Source organism: Molossus molossus, unplaced genomic scaffold (genome assembly GCF_014108415.1).
Source record: "Molossus molossus isolate mMolMol1 unplaced genomic scaffold, mMolMol1.p scaffold_m16_p_1, whole genome shotgun sequence".
Taxonomy (NCBI): Eukaryota; Metazoa; Chordata; class Mammalia; order Chiroptera; family Molossidae; genus Molossus; species Molossus molossus.
The window spans coordinates 195252576-195273759 of NW_023425344.1; the positions used below are offsets into that span (position 1 = coordinate 195252576).

General features: G+C 43.9%; 1 protein-coding gene across 1 annotated transcript; it reads left to right on the plus strand.

Moving 5' to 3' along the window:
• The first annotated feature begins 12539 nt into the window (after positions 1-12539).
• Positions 12540-20856, plus strand: POLR2M (RNA polymerase II subunit M). Its single transcript, XM_036268558.1, has 4 exons — positions 12540-12730; positions 14435-15076; positions 17471-17675; positions 19654-20856. Exons 1-4 carry the CDS (start codon positions 12618-12620, stop codon positions 19798-19800), a joined length of 1107 nt encoding a protein of 368 aa, XP_036124451.1. The 5' UTR covers positions 12540-12617; the 3' UTR covers positions 19801-20856.
• The last annotated feature ends 328 nt before the right edge of the window (positions 20857-21184 follow it).

Consider the following 21184-nt stretch of genomic DNA (forward strand, 5'->3'; position numbering starts at 1 on the left):
GGATCATTCTATAGCATGGTCTCTATCTGGGGTCTTTGTATTTTTTTTTTAATCCTCACCTGAGGATATGCTTATTGATTTTTTTTTTTTTTAGGGAGAGAGGAAGGAATGGGGGAAAGAGACACACAGAGAGAGAAACGTTGATTGGCTGCCTCCCGTATGCGCCCTGACCAGGGATGGAACCCACAATCTAGGTATGTGCCTTGACTGGGAATCGAACCCGCAACCTTCTTTTTTGGTGTACGAGGCAATGCTCCAACCAACTGAGCCACCTGGATAGGGCTGGGGCCTTTGTATTTTTAAATATCTTCAACATGTGGAAAATTCTAAACATTATTTGAACTATTCAGAAAGACAAAGTGAGTTCCTAAGCGCTACAGACTGAAATGGAAAGAGATAGAGATGACCCTTCTTGATCTTTGTCAGAATTTACTTTGGTGACCCCTGGCCCACCACCTGAAAGAATTCAACTCTTCAACTCCTCCTGAGCAGGGGTAATGTGTAGAACTGGGAGCATGAACTCTAATGTTACATGGTAAAGTTATTCTATTGAAACGAAGAACAGCAGTGTATATAACTTTAAAAAGAAAAATAACATAATAGTTCCTCAATTAATATTTTTATTCTAGTCCTTCTAGACTTTCTGACCCCTTACCCCGCCTCCATACCCCACCCTCACATCATTTATTTTGTTTTTGTTCTTAAAACAAATATGACCCTATTGTGAGACACAGAATGACAGTACTGAGAGATGTGGAATCTAGAGTGTGTAGAGCCCAGTCTCTTAGTGTGTGCCCTGGACAAGTCACAGAATCTCTTCACGCCCCTGTAAAATGGGGGCGGTGACGGTTCTTTCCTAACTGGGGTTGGTGTGCCGATTAAGCAGTTCATATCTGTGAAGCTCTTAGAATAATGCTTGGCATAGAGGAAGCACTCAGTGAATCCCGCCTGTCGTCATCACACACTTCTGTAACCACTTTTCACTTATGCTGATTCTTTATATATCTCTACATCACTGTTTCTTACAATTAATTAGATTCCATTTTATTGATATCCTATGATTTACTCGACCTGTTCGCTATTGTTGGAATTTTGAAGGTTGTCTTTACTCCTTTTTGAACAATTGACGAACCGTCTTGTACAATTTGTTTTTCTACAGTTGCCTAATTATTTTCTCAGGATCAATTCCTACAAAAGGAATTGCTGGGTCAAAAGTTATGTACATTTCAGTCTTTTGGTGTACACAGTCCAGTTTGGCCGGTGGAAATGGGAATCCATTGAAACTCTCACCAACAGGGTGAGAATGTGGTTTCCTGATGCCTTTGCCAACATTGCGAATGAGAAAGGAAGGGGCGGATAAAACTGCTTGCTTTAGGCAGACACGTACGTCCCCCAAACCGGCAGTGAGAAAAGTTCCTTCAGGATATTGCCTGTGGATACCTGAGCTCAGGGACTGCAGGTGTGACCTGGAGGCCCGGAGAATGCCTGGGCAGCTGACAGGAAACAGGACTGGGCTCAGCAGGAGCAGGTGTCCCCCAGGATCCTGCAGTCAGAGAGGGTCTGCTGCGTAGTGAGCCAGCAGCAAGAGCCAGCCATAGGACAGAAAATACAGGCTGTGCGCTTGAGCTGGGGTTGGAATCTGAGTGGGACATGCCCCAGGGGGCAGATTTCAGAGCTAGCCAGGGAGAGAAAAACATGTGGGAAGTGCTTGGAGTTGGTGATATGACATGGCCGGCCCCCCGTCAGAGGGCACGCTAACCAAGGATGACCTGAGCTAGCCTGCTTGTCTACTCCGGGCACCCATTTCCTCCCCGGCAATGCTTTTACCTGCGCTAGAAACTTCAGAGTGGTCCTCAGGGAAGGAGTGGGGAGCTCAGGCTACATCAGACCATGGTGCTTTTCCTGACATCCAGGCTTGGAGGCCCAGTTCAGTTCAACCAGCACACGCCAGGTGCTGCCTGCCAGGTGCTAGGAGAACAAACATGTGCACCTCAAGACCCTGCCATCTCCAAAACCTGTCCCAGGGGGTCAGGCACCTCCTGACCTTAGGCTGTCTCTGTATCTTAGAGGTACTTATTCTCTGTACCCTCTTTTCTATTCTTACAGCAAATGATGGATCTTCACATCCATTTTCTGTCTCTCCGATGATGTAAGTGCCTTGGGGGCAGTTTCCCATAAAGGACACCACACACAATTTGGAGATGATCATTCCAAACCTTGATGAGCATGAAGAAATCTACAAAGGAAAAGCATTCCAGAAAGAGCCGGGCTGGGGGAAGCGAAGGAGACCAGGGTTTCTGAGGTAGTGCAGCATATGTGCACTGGACCTTCACAACAGTTGTGTGTGGAAGATGTCACCACCATTTTGTAGGTGAGGCCATTGAAACGCAAAGCCCGTCTGACTCTGGAACATGGGTGGGAAGCCTGGAGCTGGTCCCAGGTCTGCCACTGAATTGCAATGTCCCCTTGGTTAGGTCACTTCAGCTCTTTGAGGCTCGGTGCCCCAGTAAGCATCTTTGCCTAGGAAGTAAATGGAATTGCACCCCTGCCCCTTAGCCTTGCTGTGCAGATCATGTGAAATAGAAATAGCTTGGAAAAATTTTCCTGCACTGCACTGGAGACAATAACAGATGCTGGGAAGGAGGGGTTGCACTGGGAATATTTGCAAACCCAAGGCTTTTCTCTTATTGGACACATATCAGAGACTTGGGTTGTGCAGAAGGAAAGTAGGGGGAATGTGGCTGGTGGCTGGATAAGCAGGAGATTAAGTAGTCTCCTTTCCCTCATATGCAAATGTGAGAGTAACTCTTTTGACTTTGTCAGGAAAGGAAAAGCCCAAAAAGAAGACTGGAGATGCATTTCTGGAAAGAGAAACCAGAAGCAGAGAGACCAGAGGTAGATGCTGCTAAATTTGGGGGTAATTTGATCAAGCAGGATTAGATTACTAATACATGGTGAAAACTATAAATGAAAGAAGTGTTTTCTCACATGGATATCCAATTCTTTTAGCACCATTTGTTGAAAGGTCTACCTATTTTCCACGGAATTGCCCTTGTACCACTGTAGAAAGTCAACTGGCCATATAGGCGTAATTCTATTTCTGTACTCTCTGTTTTGTTATATCGATGGGTGCCTATATTGGCACCAATATCCCACTGTCTTGATTACTGTAGCTTTATCATAGGACAGATAGTCTGCAACTTTGCTCTTCCTTTTCAAAGTTGTGCTGGCTAGTCTAGGTCCTTTGCATTTCCAAATGAATATTACAGTCTGTCAATTTCTACCAAAGGGCTGCTGGGATTTTGATTGGGGTGGCACTGAATAGGCAGGTCACCAAGGAGAACACCAGGACCTCGCTGTGGGCGTCGGGCCAGCCCGTAGCCATCCCACGGCCTTGCTGGCAGCACTAGGTCCGCTCCTGCAATCGGGAGCTACTTCTCCCTTCCTCATTCGGGAAGGTACCAGGTAAAGGCTTTCATAATGTATTTTGATAAAGGTACAGTATAATCTTTGTGGAATTCCGAACAAAATTTATAAGAAACATTAATGTGTGCCCAAGGGCCATAAAACTGATGTAATTTGAATGCAATAAAATATAAATAAATGGCAAACAGTTCTTGAGGGTTTTCTCTTAATTTTTCAATACATACTTTCGAGTTTTAACATATAGCATTTACAGCATTTACCTTCCTGAATTGGGGGTGGGGGGGTTGAGAAATAATTAGTAGGCAATTTTTTGGCCCTGGGACTTTTCTTGTAAATGTTTTCTTTGGCAGCCTTGCTCTTGAGAACAGGAAGTTACTCTCTTGTTACAGATTTAAGACTTTTCTGAGCCAAATAACAGAAAGCTAGATTAGTTCTGAAATGAAGGGGGGAAAAAAACAACAATGCTAGGCTCTTACTGGAGATTAATGACATCTTGCAAATATTTTAATTCTCCCCTTTCCTCTTAACTCGCCACCTTCTAAACAAAACACATTCAGCCAGAAAAAAACTTAACTGGTCACTCTGTGGCCCAACCCTAAAATAAAAGGTCTTTATGGTACCCACAAATTTATTTAAACATTTTTGGGGGGCTGAAGGAAAGGAAATAAGGGTTATCTCAACGTAACCTTTTTTTCCTTACAAAATCTCCAATACGCATTTGGAGTAGAAAATGGCACCTGAATAGGTCGAGATGCTAATGTGTCCATGCTGATCATAAAAATGTATCATTTTCTTTGGACTTTTAAAATGGCTTTTGTTATAGATAAAAATGTCATATTGAGCTTTTTAAACAGCGTCTGTGTGTTGTTTGAGATGCTTGCAACCAGTTCTTTAGGAATTGTTCAAAATAACAGGATGCTTGGACTAGATCACTTATGAATCTGACTATAAAATAAGGAAACCGGTGCCCCATCCCCAAAGAAAGGCTGTCCTTCCGAATTAAAAGGTACTTTTTACACTTGATTCTGAGGGAAGGGGGGGCAAAAATAAAGACAAACGCCTGCACTCTCAATGAAGGTTATAATATGAGGGGATATTAATTCTATGAATGATCTGAAAACCATTTGTGGGGCTTCTTAAAACCCAGAAGTCTTGGGAAGACTTGGAGGTTTAGAGGTAAAGAACACTTTCCTGTAACAAGTATACAGCTTCTGCTTGTGATCTAGGAAGCTGCTGTGGTATAAATTGTAGCCTCTCAGAAAAGGAAAGAGTTGGGCAAAATTCTTGATTTATACTTGCATCACACACCCAAGCTCCAATGCCCTGGTGCCCAGGAAGTTGGCATGAAGGTGGGAAGGGTCTGGGTAGGATACTGGGGAGGAGAGTGGCTGGCGGGAGGAGGGGGAGAACGCTCACCCAGATCGAAGTACATGCCCATCTTAAATTCACTCAGATTCATAATTTTGGAAAACTCTGGACAAATTCACATCCTATAGACTGGATATAGCTAAAGACCCACAATTTGCAACCTTTTATTAACATTGTCTAATGTTTTTTTCTTTCTGTGCATTATAAAGAAAATACTTATTCCCTCAAACCACTTTTTCCTCCAGTCAGCTTGAAATGATGTTCCTCCCACATCATTAATTACAGTTTTCTTGTCTTCTGCTATTTTGACAACTTCAGTTTTTAAAAAACCTTATAAACAATCTCAAATAACTCAGAGCTGTCATCCATTAGATATGAAAATTAAATTAAGCCCAAGAATCCTAGGTGATGGAAAACATTATCCAGTCTCATAAGACATAGGCAACTGTGGGAGTCCAGCAAAGCTTGATAAAACCTGAAACTTCATCAATACTGGATGAGTATTTATTTAAGGGCGCTACCTGCTTCCTGGTTTACTGCATACCAAATATTTCTTCTCAACATTTATGAGCTTAAATAGATGCAGATGTTGCCAAAGAATGTATTATAACATTAATCATCCTAGAATCATATAATTTAAGTGTTGAAAGGCATCTTGGAGTCTGTCTGGTTCAATACCCTCATTTTAAACAGGAGGAAACTGAGGCCCAGAGAAGTTAACTGGCCACAAAATTAGTGGTATGCAAACCCCTTTCCCCTAAAACATAGTTGGGGATTGACCCATTTCACCAACACCCCTTCATTTTCTGATTGGAACACCTTTATTGTCTTTTATACTATGCTTGACTGTTCTTTCCTCCAATTTTTGGAAAGAAAATCAAGGAGGACGTTATTTTTCTCAATAATTCCTCTGACTATAGATTACATGGACACCCCTTGCTCCTCCTTTTCCACTTCTAGCTGAAGCTTTTCAGAGCTGTGTTTTTTCATGCAGGACAGAATGTTCAAGGTGACTAGATGCTTGATTCTGGCAGGTCCAGTGAGAGGAGAAGGTAGTCCGTTTTCTCTAACTTCATCCATTTCTTCATTGCATGGTCTCTGATGTACACCACACTCCAAGGGGTGAGCACAGGGTGTGCTGACATTGTCGTGGAGACCTGGTTCTTCTTTCCCTCCACTAAGGCACAACTCCCCGCTCCCTCCCTGATGAAGCTTGAAATCATGAAATCTCATCCTTTAGTGATTTTGCAAATTACCTCCCTTACTGTCCTTTTCTGTTTTCTGATAAATGTATATGAGATCCATCTTTCCTCAAACACAAAAGAAATATAAACATATTTCTCTGAGCATATTTTACTAATGAAATAATTATTATAGCCAGACTTACGACACACAATGCACTGGGTGTCTTATGAAAAATCTTAGGTGAGGTCCATATATGTATAGGAGGCTCTGCTTTCTAGCACTGAATTTGAACCAATTCCAAGAAAAGTTTGGTTTTGACATCCTTCCTCTTGCCTGCCAATCTGGCAACGAAGTCCTCTGGGGTCCTCCTGCTATAATATTCTCTCTGGTCTATTCTTCCTCTCCAATTGCTCAAAATTAATCTCATTTTCTCCCTTTGCCACTTATCAAATTCCACTCTTTTAGTGTCAGTCATGCCCTTGGCTAGGCTTCTGTGAGAAAGCCATTTGGAACAAGTTCACACTTATGTACAAATGACTGATAGGCCACACTCCTTCTAGAAGGATCTATGGTCTCAAAGGAAGATCCTTGTGAACCAAATAATCTTATTGGTGGAGTATCAGCCAAACTGTCAAAAGGAAGTGAAATAAGTCAAGGGAAGGGGAAGATATTTTAAATCTTTTTCAAGATTCTGTCTCTTAAACTGAGAAGAGGGGGCCCAGCTACATTGTCTATACAGAGATCAGCACATGTGATCTTCCAAGGACTATTTTTTTTCTGATTTGTGAATTTATTCATATGAAAAATCTTAGAAAGATGTTATTCAATCACAACTAGTCATATATCTAATTAAAAAACAAAATCACATGCAATTTTAGAGAATCAAACATTTCATCATTTTTTTCCCTAAATGATCTCTTCCCACACTATCAAAAAGATCGTAAAACACTGTGGTGGCCTGAAACAGGAGATTTGACACCAAACAACACTCGACCACGTGAAAGTCTGAAGAGGAAAAAAAAAAGTCTTTCCCTTCGCCTTGAACCTTATTTGGCTGGGATTTTCTCACCAGAGTCTTCCTATTTTTTTTCCCCCATGGGCAACTGCCCTCTTGATTAATCCCATTTCCCTCGGTCTTAGTTTTTCCAAGCAGCTGAGCAAACAAAGATGTAGGCGCCATTTTCACGCGCTTCCTCCCTCCAGCCCTCTGGGATGGGCCGCCCGTCCATCCTGTTCATAAACCACGGCCTGCATGTGCTTGGAGAAAGCAAGGATCTTCTGTCAGGATTAATTTTAATAGGCCACACTCTGTCAGCTGGGAACCACAGCTCCGGTAAATGGCTTTAAATTACTATTTGCTGATAAAGAGGGAGATATGAGCTGAAAATTTGGTCCCTCCTTTCAAACAGTTTGGATAACTAATGCAAGAATTTACTTTCAGTGTGGAGTACATGCTCTTCACAGCCAAACCCTTGGGTAGCTGAGGAAAACCTTTTGTTGCAGTGGGATCACAGTGAAATACAAAGAGGGGAAATGTGACATTTTGTAGAAGTTTTGACTTTTAGAGCTGGAAGGGAAATGAAGAATTTATCTGTGAATTCCTCAGCACAAAGCTTCCTCTGAAGCTTTCTGTTTCTGATTTCGGTGCAGAGAAATCCCGCTCGCTGCCCCGTCCACGTTTTTGTCTCCCTCTTTACCAGTTCTTCTCTTCTTCCTTTTGTCACTGTTTCCTTCATTCCTAGTTCCACCTCCCTGTGACCTCCCTTACTTTCTCTCCCATAACTGGCCAGGGCTCCTCAGTTATTTGTGAAGTTCTGCGTGGAGGGGAAGACAGAAGAGGCTACAGGACAAGCCTGGCCCATAGGCGGAGGGGTCAGGAGGTCCTAGCACTTGCGTCTCCCTCTGTGACATGGGCATCGTCCCCAGTGCTCACCTGAGAGCAGTGTGGGGACTGACTGGGAGAGGAGGTTTGGTGAATGGTATGCAGATGTCAGCTATTATTGTTCAGTCAAGTCTTGGTTTTACCATTCTTTATTAATTTTTTATTAGCTATGGCTGCTATGCTTTGTTTGAAAGTTCAGCATGTTCCATTCCCAGTTGGATGCTTAAAACACATGAAAGAAAATAGAATTCTCTTTGAATGTGTTTACTGGTTGCCATCTCCCTGCCCCGTGCCCAGCACATTGCAGGGGCAGACCAACAGCCAGCCTTCCCTCTTCCCGCTCAGCTCTCCCACCTTGGCTCTCAAGCCTTGGTTTTCCTAACAGATTAATGCTATTGGACTCTGGAAAATGCATCTCTCGTTTTAGGGAACTGGTACGCAGTTATCACTATGAGATAGGCCGGCAGGCTGGAGACCCAGGGAAGAATCCGTGTTGCAGTTCAGGACTGAAGGGTATCTGCTGGCAGATATGCTTCTTGCTCTTTGTTCTAGCAAAGGTTCCACTGTTTGGACGAGGCCCACCCACATTGTGGAGGGCAATCTGCTTTACTCAAAGTCCTCTGATTTGAATGTGAACCTCAGCCAAAAAATACCTCCACAGAAACATCTAGAATAATGTTTGACCAAATATCTGGGCACTGTGACCTAGGCAGGTTGACACATAAAATGAACCATCACAGGTGCCTTTGTTGGTGATCATTATTTCTAATGGCCTTGTCTGGTTTCTATATCTGATTATCCACTTCTTTAAATTCTCTTTGGGGACTGACTATCACTGCCCAAGTTCCTGCCACTCCAGAGTTGGGCTAAATTTTTTATTTACACTTGCCTCACAGGCCACTGCCCCCACAGTCAGTTCTGGGCAGACAGACTGGGCATGCTCCTGCTGGCTCCCTGCAGCCCTCCCTCACCCTCCAGTAACCCCGCTCTGTGTGCTGAGAGGCCCAATGAGTGTGGAATTGAACACTTTCAGTCTTGGCTACATTAATATCGGCATTTTCCACATCAGTATTCCAAGTGAAGGAAGCTAAATTAGATTTCAGCAAAACAAACAAACAAACAAACAAAACCCCTATCTGACAGCAGAGGAACGGGACAGCTTAGGCTGCAGGTAAGGAGATCTCTCGGGAGCTAGTACAGTTCACTGAAGGGGTTGGACAGAGACAACGGAGGCAACAATGAGTGCGTGCACCGGGAGGTGCTAAAAGGGTGCAAGAGGGAGAGTGTACAGAGAAGGTACTTAGGCAGCAGGACGTCGTGATCAGTTGGGTTAAGGAAAAGTCTAGTCAGGTATGGATACCTAGTTTCTGGTTAGGGCAACCAAAGGAATGGCAGTGCCATTGAACAGTGGGGCTTGAAAAGGAAGAGTGGGTTGGGGAGGGATATAAGTTCAGTTTTGGACAAGTTAAACCTAAGAAACTGCTGAGCCAAACCGGCCAGGGCTAAACCTAAGAAACCTTTGGGACAGCGGGTGGTCAGGTCCTTACCCTGACTCTAATTTTAGTCCCAGAAGAACAACTCCAGAGTTGAGAATCCTGGAGAGATTGCTAACATGGAGTTTATGGTAGGAGACAGTTTCAAAGAGAAAGTGGTCAATAGGGTCAGAGGCAGAGAGGAGGAGAAAGCCTAAAAACTGCTCCTTGGTGCAGCCAGAGTATAGGTAAGTCTTTGAGGAAGCTAATCTCTGAAAAAATAGTGTAGAAGCTAGAGGGGCACTTTTAACAGCTTTATTGCGGGTATAACTGACATGCTGTACATAGGATATATTTTAAGTGTACAATGTGATAAGTTGTGACTTATCAACAATCAAAATAATGAGCGTATCCATCGTCCCCCAAAGTTTTCCCCTGCTCCTTTGTGATTCTTCCCTCCAGCCTCTCCCCTGCCACCCCACATCATTAGGCAATCACAGATCTGCTTTCAGTCACCATAGTTTCACTTTTTAGAATTTTATACAAATGGAATATCATATGCACTCTTTTTTCTGGCTTCTTCCATTATAGTATTCAATTATATGTACATACCATAATTTGTTTATAATTCACCTAGTAATGTATATTGGTTTTCCAGTTTTGTGCCATTACAAATAAAATTTCTATCCACATTTATGCATAAGACTTTGTATGGATATACTTTCATTTCTCCTGGGTGAAAACCTAGATACGGAATGGCTGGGTCACATAGCAGCTTTTAGGAAACTATCAAACTGTTTTCAAAGTGGCTGTGCTGTTTTACATTCACATTGGTAGTGTGTAAGACTTCCAGTTGCCCCACATCCTTTCTAACACTTTGTATGGTCAGTCTTTCTAATTTCAGACATTCTGATAGCTGCGTGTGTGTGTTTTTTTAAATTTATTTTATTGTTGAGAGTATTAAAGCTGTCCCCCATTTTTCCAATTTGCCCCTGTCCACCCATCTCCCATCCCACCCCAGGCCTTCACCTGTTTTTAATTTGCATTTTCCTACTGGCTAATAACACTGGTCACCTTTTGTGTACTTATTTTTCATCTGTACATCTTCTTAGGTGAAATGTCTGTTCAAATGTTTTATAATCTAATCTTGAAGTGACACTCCATCATTTACTATTTGTAGCTCTTTGACCATATTGTATTTGTCAGAAGTGAATCAGTAAATTTGGCCCATATTCAGTGGGAGGGGATTACACTAGGGCAGGGCTGCCAATGACAGATGGCTTCCCATTTCTCTTGGAATAAAATTTAATCTCCATGTCCTGGTCTACAAAGGCCTGCAAGGTCTAGCCCTGCCTTTTCGTTTGTCTGGTATTTGGACATGCTGAGCTCGTTGTGCTTGTAGAGCCTTCGTAGTCGCTCTTCTCCCTATGTGGGATGCTTTTATGTCAGATTTCCCATGGCTAATTGCTCGTCAGTCAGGTGTCAGTTTATAAATTACTTCCTAAGAAAAATCAACCTCAATCACCCAATCAATCAAGGTAGCCTCTCAATCACTCCTTATCACACCACCTGATTAAATCTTTATGTGGCCCTTATACTACCTGATAGAATGTAGGCCTGAGTGTGGCAGGAAACTTATCTCATTCATCATTATGTATCCAAAGCTTAGAACTAGAAAGTTTGTGTATGGGTGTTGTTATGAATTCAGATATTTATTATGATGTCTTGAAGCCCTAAGCTAGATTGTGTGAAAGATTCCATCCCATACCACAGGAAATATCTCCACAGTTAAGTATGGTTAATACATATATAAAAAGCATAAGATTTGTATACACAATTGGGACATTTCATCAAGAGGAAGAGGAATATGGGAGAAAAGCAGAAAGAAAGATTATGAGCGAGGGAGATTTAGTCACAAGGTGAGGGAGGTTTTGGGGTAGCTTGACAGGGACAACTACCTGAACCAAGCATTTTACTCAAGTAGTTCTTATTTAGCTAGGGTCAGAGCAGGTGACTGAAGTCCTTGAAAGCAGGGCTTATGTTGAGAATTTTGATACATCAGTTAATCTGGACCAAATGGACTCGATTGGGAGGACTCAGAAACGGCTCCAGCTATGCTCCCTGGAGTAGCTTCAGATTTTATCCAGGGCCTCTGTCTGATTAGGAGGGGATTGCTATGTTTATTGTAGCACCTAACATAGGAGCCAGAAACGTAAATTTTCCATATCAAAGAATGGGAGGCAGTGTCGGAAATATCGGGGTGTTCAAACCTCCCCACTGATATTTACTGTGACTCCTGCATGCTGCCACGCTTTCTCTGGGGCACAGCTCTGGGAGCTGAACTGTAGAGAGGGTACAGCCGGGTGCGATGCTCCTTACACCCCTTCCTCTTCTCAGCAGCCTTAACGAGCACCTTCCAACCACCAAGTGCGTGGACACAGGCATAAGGCGAAGGGGATTTTCAAACCGGTGGTGCAGAAAGAGCGGCTGGGCATCGGAGCTGGAAAGCTGGTGCTGTCACCAGTGCTGGGCGCTAGGAATCTTCACTTGGTTTTCGTGTCTCTGCTTTTCTATGGGCAAACTGTGCAATGGTTCAAGAGCAGTTCTCAGCGGGCCAGCCACGTCCGAGGCGTGCCGCGCGGACACGAGCCCGGCTCCAAAGCCGGAGTCCCACGAAGACACCCCACGGTCCCTAAGGATCCCTCCAACCTGGGACGTTGGAGGCCTCCGCCTGGACAAGGGGGCGCCACCCCGACCGGGCCTCCCAAGTCTGTCCCGCTCGGTGCCCCAACCTCACCGAGGGCCAACTCGTCCCTCAGCCGTCAGCTTACATTTCACTTCTCAGATGCCGGCCGGGTGCCCACACCAACCTTACCCTCACACTGTTTCACTGTCATTTCACTCATGTCTGCCCCTCCACCGCCCGCCACGACGGCTACTGCGGGGGTCACGGTGGCCCTGGGCACGGGCGTTGCGGACCGACAGGTGAAGCCCAGGCGCACAGAGAAGGAACAAACACGCGGGCGCGCCCAGCCGGGGCGTGACGTCCTCTCCCGCAACTTCCGCCCCTGCCCGCTCCTCCGGGCGCCCCCTTCTCCTTGTCTGTGTGTGTTTCCGGCGTTTCAATAAAGCTCGATTCGGCTCGAATAAGACCAGTCCTTCCGGGAAAATGGCGACTCCCGCTCGTGTGGCGGAGTCCCCGCCGGCCGCGGATCCGGCGTTGGCCGCGGGGGCTGCCCCGGGAGCCGAGTGCCCGCCGCCGCGCCAGCCTCAGCCCCCGCAGAATGTGCTCGCTGCCCCGCGGCTTCGAGCCCCAAGCTCCCGAGGACTTGGGGCAGCGGAGTTTGGCGGAGCTGCGGGAGATGTTGAAGCGCCAGGAGAGACTTTTGCGCAACGAGTAAGCTTCAGTCCCGCCGAGTCACCGCCAGGCTCTTTCGGTTCGGGCTCCCTGGGCGCGGCCCTCCCTCCCCTCCCCAGCCCCACCCGCTCTCCGGGAAGGTGACCTTGCCTGGGCCGTGCGGCCGGCCCCGCGGCGCGCGCACGGCCTGCAGCCGCGAAGCCGCCCGCCCTGGCCCCGCGCGGCCGCCGTGGGTCGGCTCGGCTCTGCCGAGCGCGCCGGAGCGCCCCCGCCCCTCCGAGCCCCGCGCTGGGGTTCTGGACTCGCTGAAAACGAGGGTTTGCACCTAAATCCTTCTGTTCCCGCCCCCAAATCGTGCCCCAAACATCTTGTCCGCTCCATCTCTAGATTTTTTGTTTTTTTGTACGAGGGCCCTTGGAAATGGAAAGCGGGTTGTGAAGTGGTGCATTAGGCAGAGAAGTTTGACTCTCAGTCGGCGGACCCCGTGGATTTTAGCAGGGGCGCGAAATAATCAAGATCGTGATCGTTGAAGGAAGCCTAAGTTAGCTTGGTACAGGGTGCTTGGAAGGAATGAGGCAGAGAACGGTAGGAGGGTATTTTCAGAGAGGTTTCCCAACAGGGACGTGAGCTGGAAAAGGAGTTGTGGGGGAGACTGCAGCAGACTTGGGATCGTTTGAATAGGGAGTTGGCAGAGTTAGCTGAGGGTTTGTAGCCTGTAAGGAGAACCATTAATAAAAAGTAGGACAGTTGGGGGAGGGGAGTAGACCCGAGGTCGGTTTTAGTCGGGGTGAGCCGAGTTGACAGGAGAGTTAATTATATCTACTTAAAAGCTGTGTTCACGAGGCTCAAGAGAGGAGAAAGCTAGGAAAATACAAGAATTTTAACTGGAGGGGATGTTAATAGTGGAAATTGTGGGAATGAATATAGTGTCAGAGAAAGAATATATGGCCTGAGATGTAACCTTCCCTCCCCATTTATTGTATGGTTAAAGCAACCGGGATCAGAAAAGAAACTCGCACTCAGCAAAAGGGACAAATGATCACTTGGGGGCTTTTCAGTAGACACAAGTATTTTGACCTGTGAGAATGAGTTTTTAATCTATAGCAGCGGATTAACTCTTTGGTCTCAGGGCCCCTTTCTAGTCTTAAGACTTAATAAGTATCCCAGAGAGCTCTTGTTTTATGTGTTATCTGCTTATACTTGTCAATGCATTAGGAATTACAAGTGAGCAATGTTAAAACAGAAGAATACACAAACACACATTCTGTTAGCCAGCAGAGCTAGGCTAGTCACATGTCCTGTGGTTTCTGGAAAACTCCACTGTACCCATGTGAGAAATGATAATGAAAATGGCAAATAATATCTTAGTATTATTATTAGGAAGATACTTTGGCCTTGCAGACCCATCTACCTCCCTTCCCCAGGAAGGTCTTGTAGATCATACTTTAAGACCCGTTGATTTCTGGAATGTCTTATGTAAGTGCTATATGCCTAAAATACTTTTGTTGAAATTCTAATTGGATGAGACAAATGAGGCATATTACCTATTCTCCCTGGATCCCCTTGTTTTTTTTTGGGGGGGGGCAGGTATTTGGATAATTACATTTCCTGCTTTAGGGCAGTTAAAAATCAGATTTTTAACTTAAAGGTTTATTTTTCTCCCTTTGAAGATAATACTTTGTCTTTGTATCTCAAGTTTAAAAACATGGCTCTAATGTATACATGTTCTTTTCCATTTGACAGAAAATTCATTTGCAGATTGCCCGACAACGGTAAAAAGATCTTAGACTCTGTTGCCAAACTGAAAGCTGCCATTGCAGAACGTGAAGAAGTTAGAGGAAAAAGTGAACTGTTTCATCCTGTTAGTATAGACTGGAAGCTAAGGCAAAACGCAGTTGCAGTTGACGTGAACACAGATAAGGCCCAGAATTCTGACCAGATACTTGATACTTCATCACTAGTTCCTGGCTGTTCTTCTGTAGACAACATCACATCATCTAAAACAACCTCACAACAGGGACTTGTACATTCTAGTCACATAGGTGATGAAGAGGCTCCCCAAGTTGGGTACACAGTGAACAGGTGCCCAGCTTCCAGCAGCAGAGCCAGTACGCCTTCCTCCCCCAAAGCTAGTGAGTGTCTCCCTCAGCATCGTGTGTCAGATCAAGCAGAAGATAATTGTAGCACCTCCGACAACCTGTTTATTGATAGGTTACAAAGGATCACAATTGCAGACCCAGATGAACCCTGTTCAGAAGAAAACACGAGGACTGAGAAGTTGAAAGGCCTTCGTAGTGGGACACAGAAGAAACCTCATTACATGGACGTGCTAGACATGCGAGCTAAAAACCCACTGCCCCCATCACGTAGATTTAAAACCAATGTGTAAGTACCATTGGAAATAGACTGTCACAGGAACACAATATTTGTTAAACTCAAAAAATTGAGAGAATGTTTTAAGTTCAGTGGACTTTGTGCGAGAACTGCTTATAGTCAGGAATGAGTCGTATTGTGGAAACAGTGAAGACCAGCCTGGCTGGAGTGGAGGATTCATGTTGAAAAATACTTTAGTATTTAGGCCAAATAATTGAAAATATTTTAAATAGATGGAGTATTAAATTTCAGGATACCGAGCCAATATTTCATAATAAACAATTTATTATGACTTTTTTCCCGAAACATTTTTTGGTATACAGCTCCCCCTTTGATTAGACTGTCAGCTGAGGAAAAAGCAATTGCAGGAGCTGATAGACTTTCTCAGCAAAAAATGTTTGCGTGCTCACTGGATGAGCAGCAGGTGCTGTGGTGATACAGAAGTAAAGATTCAGCTCATCAGAGAGTTTAGGATCTAGATGAGGACCCAAGACTTCCACACTTGGAAGAATGTTAAACTGCTAAGAACAACTTTAGGGGGAGGAAGCTGAGAAGGGATTAAAGAAAACAAAACAGATTGGGTCTGGAGGTGCAAACTAACCCTGCTCATGAGTTCTGTTTCATAGTTTTGTTTCTGAGCTCTCCAGAGAGAGAAAAGTTCTTTGAAGGGAAAAGAATGTTACTTACTTGTATGTAAATGTGACATTCATATCAGGGAGTAGCCACTGGTAGCAGCTTGGATTTACTAGGCTGTAACATCAGATACAAAATTGAACCATTACTCCATTTTTTGAAAAAAATGAAGACCTCTAGTTAAAAATATCTAAAATCATTTTTATTATTATAAAGAGACTTTAAAGTTTAATTATACCCCAATTTAACCTCAAGACATTGTATTTCTTTCAACTAGAAAAACCAAGATTATGTTACATTAGTTTTTAGTTAGGAATACAACGTTATCTTTGACTAAGTAACCTCTCATCTTGTGTGTGAAGAAATAATTTGTTGTTACTGCTAGGAAAACAGGAAATAAGCATTATCTAGTCAGTAAATATAACAGAAGACCCTGATCCCAGTTTTGAATTAGGGTCATTTAGCTAAAAGTGGGGTGGGGGTTGGGGGGAGGGAAAGGGAATAGCCGTGAGGGCTCTGAGGGTTAAGGAAGTTGAAAAGAAAGATTTGAGCAGTTAGAGCTGAGTAGGAAAGGCTAGGCCTTGAGTCAGTAGGCCAAAGGCTGATAGGGGTTGTGGGGAACTTGAGCATGGCTTGGAGGTTGGAAAGTGGGATAAAGTAATGTCCTTGGGCTCCTGTCCTGCTTCTCCCTTGGCCTACATGTTCTGGCTCTATTACCACCTGGATGCCAGAGGCTGCCCCTCCTCTACCTCTAGCTCAGGTCTTTCTAGAACTTCAGATTTACATGGCCAGTTAACCTATGAAATGTGACTGTGTGGGTGTGCCTGGCACCTCGGCGTTATCCTGTACAAAGTGGAACTCGTTTCTTCCCAAGCTGACTTTTTCCCATAATCCCTAAATTACTAGTATCACCTTGTTTTTTCCCCCAAGGTGTCTTCCTTTTCCTCGTCTCCATTACTTCTAGCCATGAAGACCTACATAATACATTTCCTTGACCTTCATCACTAATCATTCTTCATCCTCCTAAGGGAAGGCTGTCAACTCTCTCTTGGGCTCTAAATATGGTCTAAGTCTTAACTCTTTACCGGTCCATCTACACTGCTGCCAGAGTAAAATTTGTAAAATGCACGTCGGAACCCGTCACACAGAATAGCACTCTTCCCTATGGTCTGGACCAGCCTACTCCCTGGGTTTGTCTGGCTGCCTTTTCTATGCTCTTCCCCCTGTACTTCCTGTGAGCTGCAGCCATGTGCCTCACTCCCTGCTGGGATGCCTCCTCCCCTCGTTCACATGTGAGCACTATTCCAGGACTCCTCCAATTTCACTGTAGTGAGGTTTTTCTGACAACCACCCTGTCTCCCATTAGAACTGGCTGTTTTTTCATGTTCCCATGTGCCATGTATAGATGTGAATCATGGTACCTATGGTATTACACAGGGTAGGGCAAAAGTAGGTGTACAGTTGTTCATATGGAGAATAGTGCAATAATTAGTAAATAATACAAGGAAGACTGTTTCGTGTACTCACAACTGTAAACCTGCTTGTGTCCCACCCTGTATTGCACTGACATGGTTGACAAATTTATTTCCCCTCTACTGGACAGTAAGCCCTTTTGCAAATGTTTTGAATGAAAAGGTCACTTCCGTTCAAGTATAAGGTTTGAAGAGGGAGGGAAAGGGCAAAGAGCAACTGTTGAGGCCCACTTGGGTGTGTGTGCGTGTGGTAGGTGTATGTCTGTAGAAAGAAGGCATAACCAAGTTTACTCTCCTTCAGGTTACCTGCGCAGCAGAACGATTCATCTAGTCCTCAGCAAAGAAGAGGGTCTCCTGTCCCGTCCGAGGAAAGGCGGCGCAAGGAGAGGCAGCATCTTGACGACATCACCGCAGCTCGGCTTCTACCCCTTCACCACATGCCTGCACAGCTGCTCTCCATGGAGGAATCTCTGGCGCTTCAGGAGCAGCAGAAACAGAGTTATGAGGTATTTAAGAGGATTAATTATTTCCTGTCTGTATGTTGGATGTTGCCTGCCTACATAAGTCCAAATTTACGTCAGGTAGTTCAAGGAGGACGGGATTTAACAGAGGGATGAGGTGCTAGAAAGTGGTCGGTGAATGCCATTAGCTCTCAGATGTGTGCCTCTAGTTTTCAGAGTCTTGAAGTTGCCAGACCTGCAGGAAGCAGCTGGAGGTGATCACAGCTACCTGCAACGTCCAGATGGTGTTTGCCAGGAAATGGGAAACCCCATGCTGTTAGGGTAGCAGTCGTCTCACTTCTCGTGTCTTCCACCTGTAAAACCCACGAGAGAGCTGCTCAGTGGACTCTAACCGAGAGCCCTGCAGAGAGAATCAGGGCAATGTGGCTTCCGGCTTCCATCTCCTGAGACACATGGGAGAGCATAAAAGGGGTGGGGGGACAGCATTGCGTTGTCAACAGACAACTGGGCACCAAGCTTAAAAGGCTAATCTGCAGGCCCTTGTGAAGATAGAAGAATCTCCTACGTACAGTGACTTAATCAAGTTTGTGTAGGACTGTCTTCAAATCTGTATGTTCTACATAGAACTTTAAACATGTATATTGACCATTTGTGTACAGAAAATGAGATGGAAGAAAATATGTGTTAGACCCATAGTGAGAAAAGAAAGGGTTCGATAGAGTTAGTAATAATTTGAGCTTCCAAGAAAACAGCAGCCTAGCTTCCTAATATTGCTTAGTTAGATTTTTATCAGGTATTATACACCAGTTACTACAAAACCAGGCTGCTATTCTGCCTTGGCTTTTCATAAAAGCTCAGTTGGCATGGATTGGCATTTTCAAGGTACCCCTTTTTAAAATATCTTTTTTTTCTTTAGTGATTTTAGAGAGAGAGGAACATGGAGAGAGAGAGATAGAAACATTGATTGGCTGCCTCTTGTATGCCCCCCACTGGGGATCGGCCCACGACCTGGGCATGTGCCCTGACCGGGAATCGAACTGGTGACCTCTTGGTGCATGGGTCGATGCTCAACCAGTGAGCCACACGGGCCGGGCAAGGCACCTCTTTTTAAAGCCATTTTTCTTCCTCTCAGTACATTAAAATTATTGCTTGCTTACAACTATAGCATTGAGGAATAGTTTTTCAAATGGTCTATATCGTCTTAAATGCCTGTCCTACGACATTTTTAGGTTGAATTACACCCTTCAGTTTGAAGTTGACTTCCTTGGCAGAGTCGTAGTAGCTCCCGCTTCAGTTCTACTTTGCCATAGTATTCATGGCCTGAGGGGACCGACCTAAAGAAGTTCAAGTGGTATAGGAGAAAGCATGAGAAATGGGAAGAGCTGAACTAGAAATGAGCATTGCCGCCTGCCATCAGTCAGTAATATCCTTGTGCGTACAAGCACATTGCCAGTGTCTGGAATTTACTTGGACATTTTGCTGCATAGTAATTTCCATGGGACCTTGTTTGGAGAAGGATAGCCAGCTTTTTAGTATTGATTTTTTGGTTTTCATTGTGGCATTGAAATGTAACTCATAAGCCTAGAAGCCATGATTTAATCTAGGAAATATGATTGTCAGTTGGAGAATCAGCACAGCATTAGTGATTTTTGACATTTGATAGCTCAGATTGTTCTATGAGTTTGTATATACACAAGTGTTGCCCACGTACTTAAAAATATGTTTGTGTCTATAACTACTGTAGTGCTGAGCTGATTACTCAGTTTCTTATGAAGAGGTGAGATGTTTCCATGCACTTGATTAATGGACGTCTGTGTCTACAGCTGTAGCAGGCTAGTAGCTCTCACAGCATCGCCCTGTTGTGTGCAGTAGACATGGCCATCAGGCTCACTACGTTGCTGTAGAGTGCTATGTGGAGTGGCATGCCCCTTTATTTCTGATACTGTTTGAATGACTTCCCATTGAAAAATTATAAGGAAAAGATGAGTGTGTGTAACTTTTTGCTTTATGTTTTATTTTAAAGGAGATGCAAGCCAGGCTCGCAGCACAAAAACTAGCTGAAAAACTGAATATTAAAATGCAGAGCTATAATCCAGAAGGGGATACTTCGAGGAAATACCGAGAAGTAAGGGATGAAGAAGACAATCAGTCCTCTGATGGTGAATTCTGAAGATGGATGTTGGGATACTCTTCTAACTCTCTGCCTGTTGAGATGTCATTTTCTTACATCAGACTTTCTAACAAGTATCAAGATCAGTGTCAGACGTTGAGGGAATGAATTTTATAAAGTTACACAGCAGTAGCTATAAAAATAGTTTGTCTTTTAGAAGATAACTTTCATGTACTGGAAAAGTTTAATATTTGAATATTGTGTTTAACCACATTGTATTAAAGTTTTGCAGTATGTTGTGTGTTGTCTGATATTTTAGTATATAGTAGAGCACATTTTTTTTTCTCTAAGTCAAATGAAAGCAGGTAACTGCATTTTCCTCTTCTTTTACCTCTATCAAATTGCATTTATTACATGCCTTTCAGTGAAATACTTAATTGTGCCATGCCTCACCTAAAATGAGTTAGGAAGATACAGTTCCCTCTTTTGAGTGATGAAGGAGCAGTCCAAAGAATTTTATGCATGGGGTTAATGAGGGATGCGAAATGCCTAGGAAGGCACGCATATAAATGCTTAAATACGTGTTTTCTTCTGTCATCCCTTGGAAGAATGTGACCTTTCTTCTGACTATGAATAAGCAGTACAGTTGACCCTTGAACAATGCGGGGGTTAGGGGTACAAACCTGCTCAGTCAAAAAATGGGTGTAAACCATGTATTTCAGTCAGTGCTAGAGAGTGGATGGTCTCTAAATGACCAGCTTTGCCCAGAGTAACATGAGGTACAGGAAAATCTAAGATGACTGATGAAGGGGAAGGGAGTAGCTATTCTTATGCTTGACCTGACTTGAGTTCATTGCTCTTAACAGATGATCAGTTCATTTAGGTAAGAAAACCAGTTTTTTTGCTTTTAAACTACAACTGAAGTATTGTCAACACATCATTTTATTTTCCTCCCAAAGAAGCATCCTTACATGGACTGCAGAAACCTCAATCTATATATACATGTTTATAGGATATGATTGTCTCCAGAGAAATTAACACTTATGTTATCAAAGATTTCTTTAATATGTTGGAGCCTTTAAACAGTGTTGAAAGCAAGAATAAAATATTAATCAGAGCAACTTCAAAATGTTAATGGTGATGTTTTACTGGTGCTTAACTTTTCAGGTACATAATTTGCTGGAAAGTACATTTGTTGGATGTAAATGTGAGGAAGGGCTCGGTTCTGGGTCGTGTACTTCCAGGTGCAGCCCCTGCTTTTACCCCTCACCACCCCCAGAAAAGCAAATTAAAACTATACTGAGAGAACCATTTCATTAGTGTTAGTTTTTAAAATGAACAGGAAATGATTTGACAACATAAAATTATTTGATTTTTTTTTGTTGTTACAAAATGAAATAATACGTGTTATTTCTGGAAAGTTGGATAATGTGGAAGGGTTCAC

What these genes read in the sequence shown, in the direction of transcription:
- POLR2M (XM_036268558.1), top strand. Translation starts at nt 12,618, where the DNA reads ATGTGCTCGCTGCCCCGCGGCTTCGAGCCCCAAGCTCCCGAGGACTTG. An exon ending in CGTAGATTTAAAACCAATGT is followed by an intron (nt 15,077 to 17,470) that starts GTAAGTACCATT and finishes ACTCTCCTTCAG; the next exon opens with GTTACCTGCGCAGCAGAACG. An exon ending in AGCAGAAACAGAGTTATGAG is followed by an intron (nt 17,676 to 19,653) that starts GTATTTAAGAGG and finishes TTTATTTTAAAG; the next exon opens with GAGATGCAAGCCAGGCTCGC.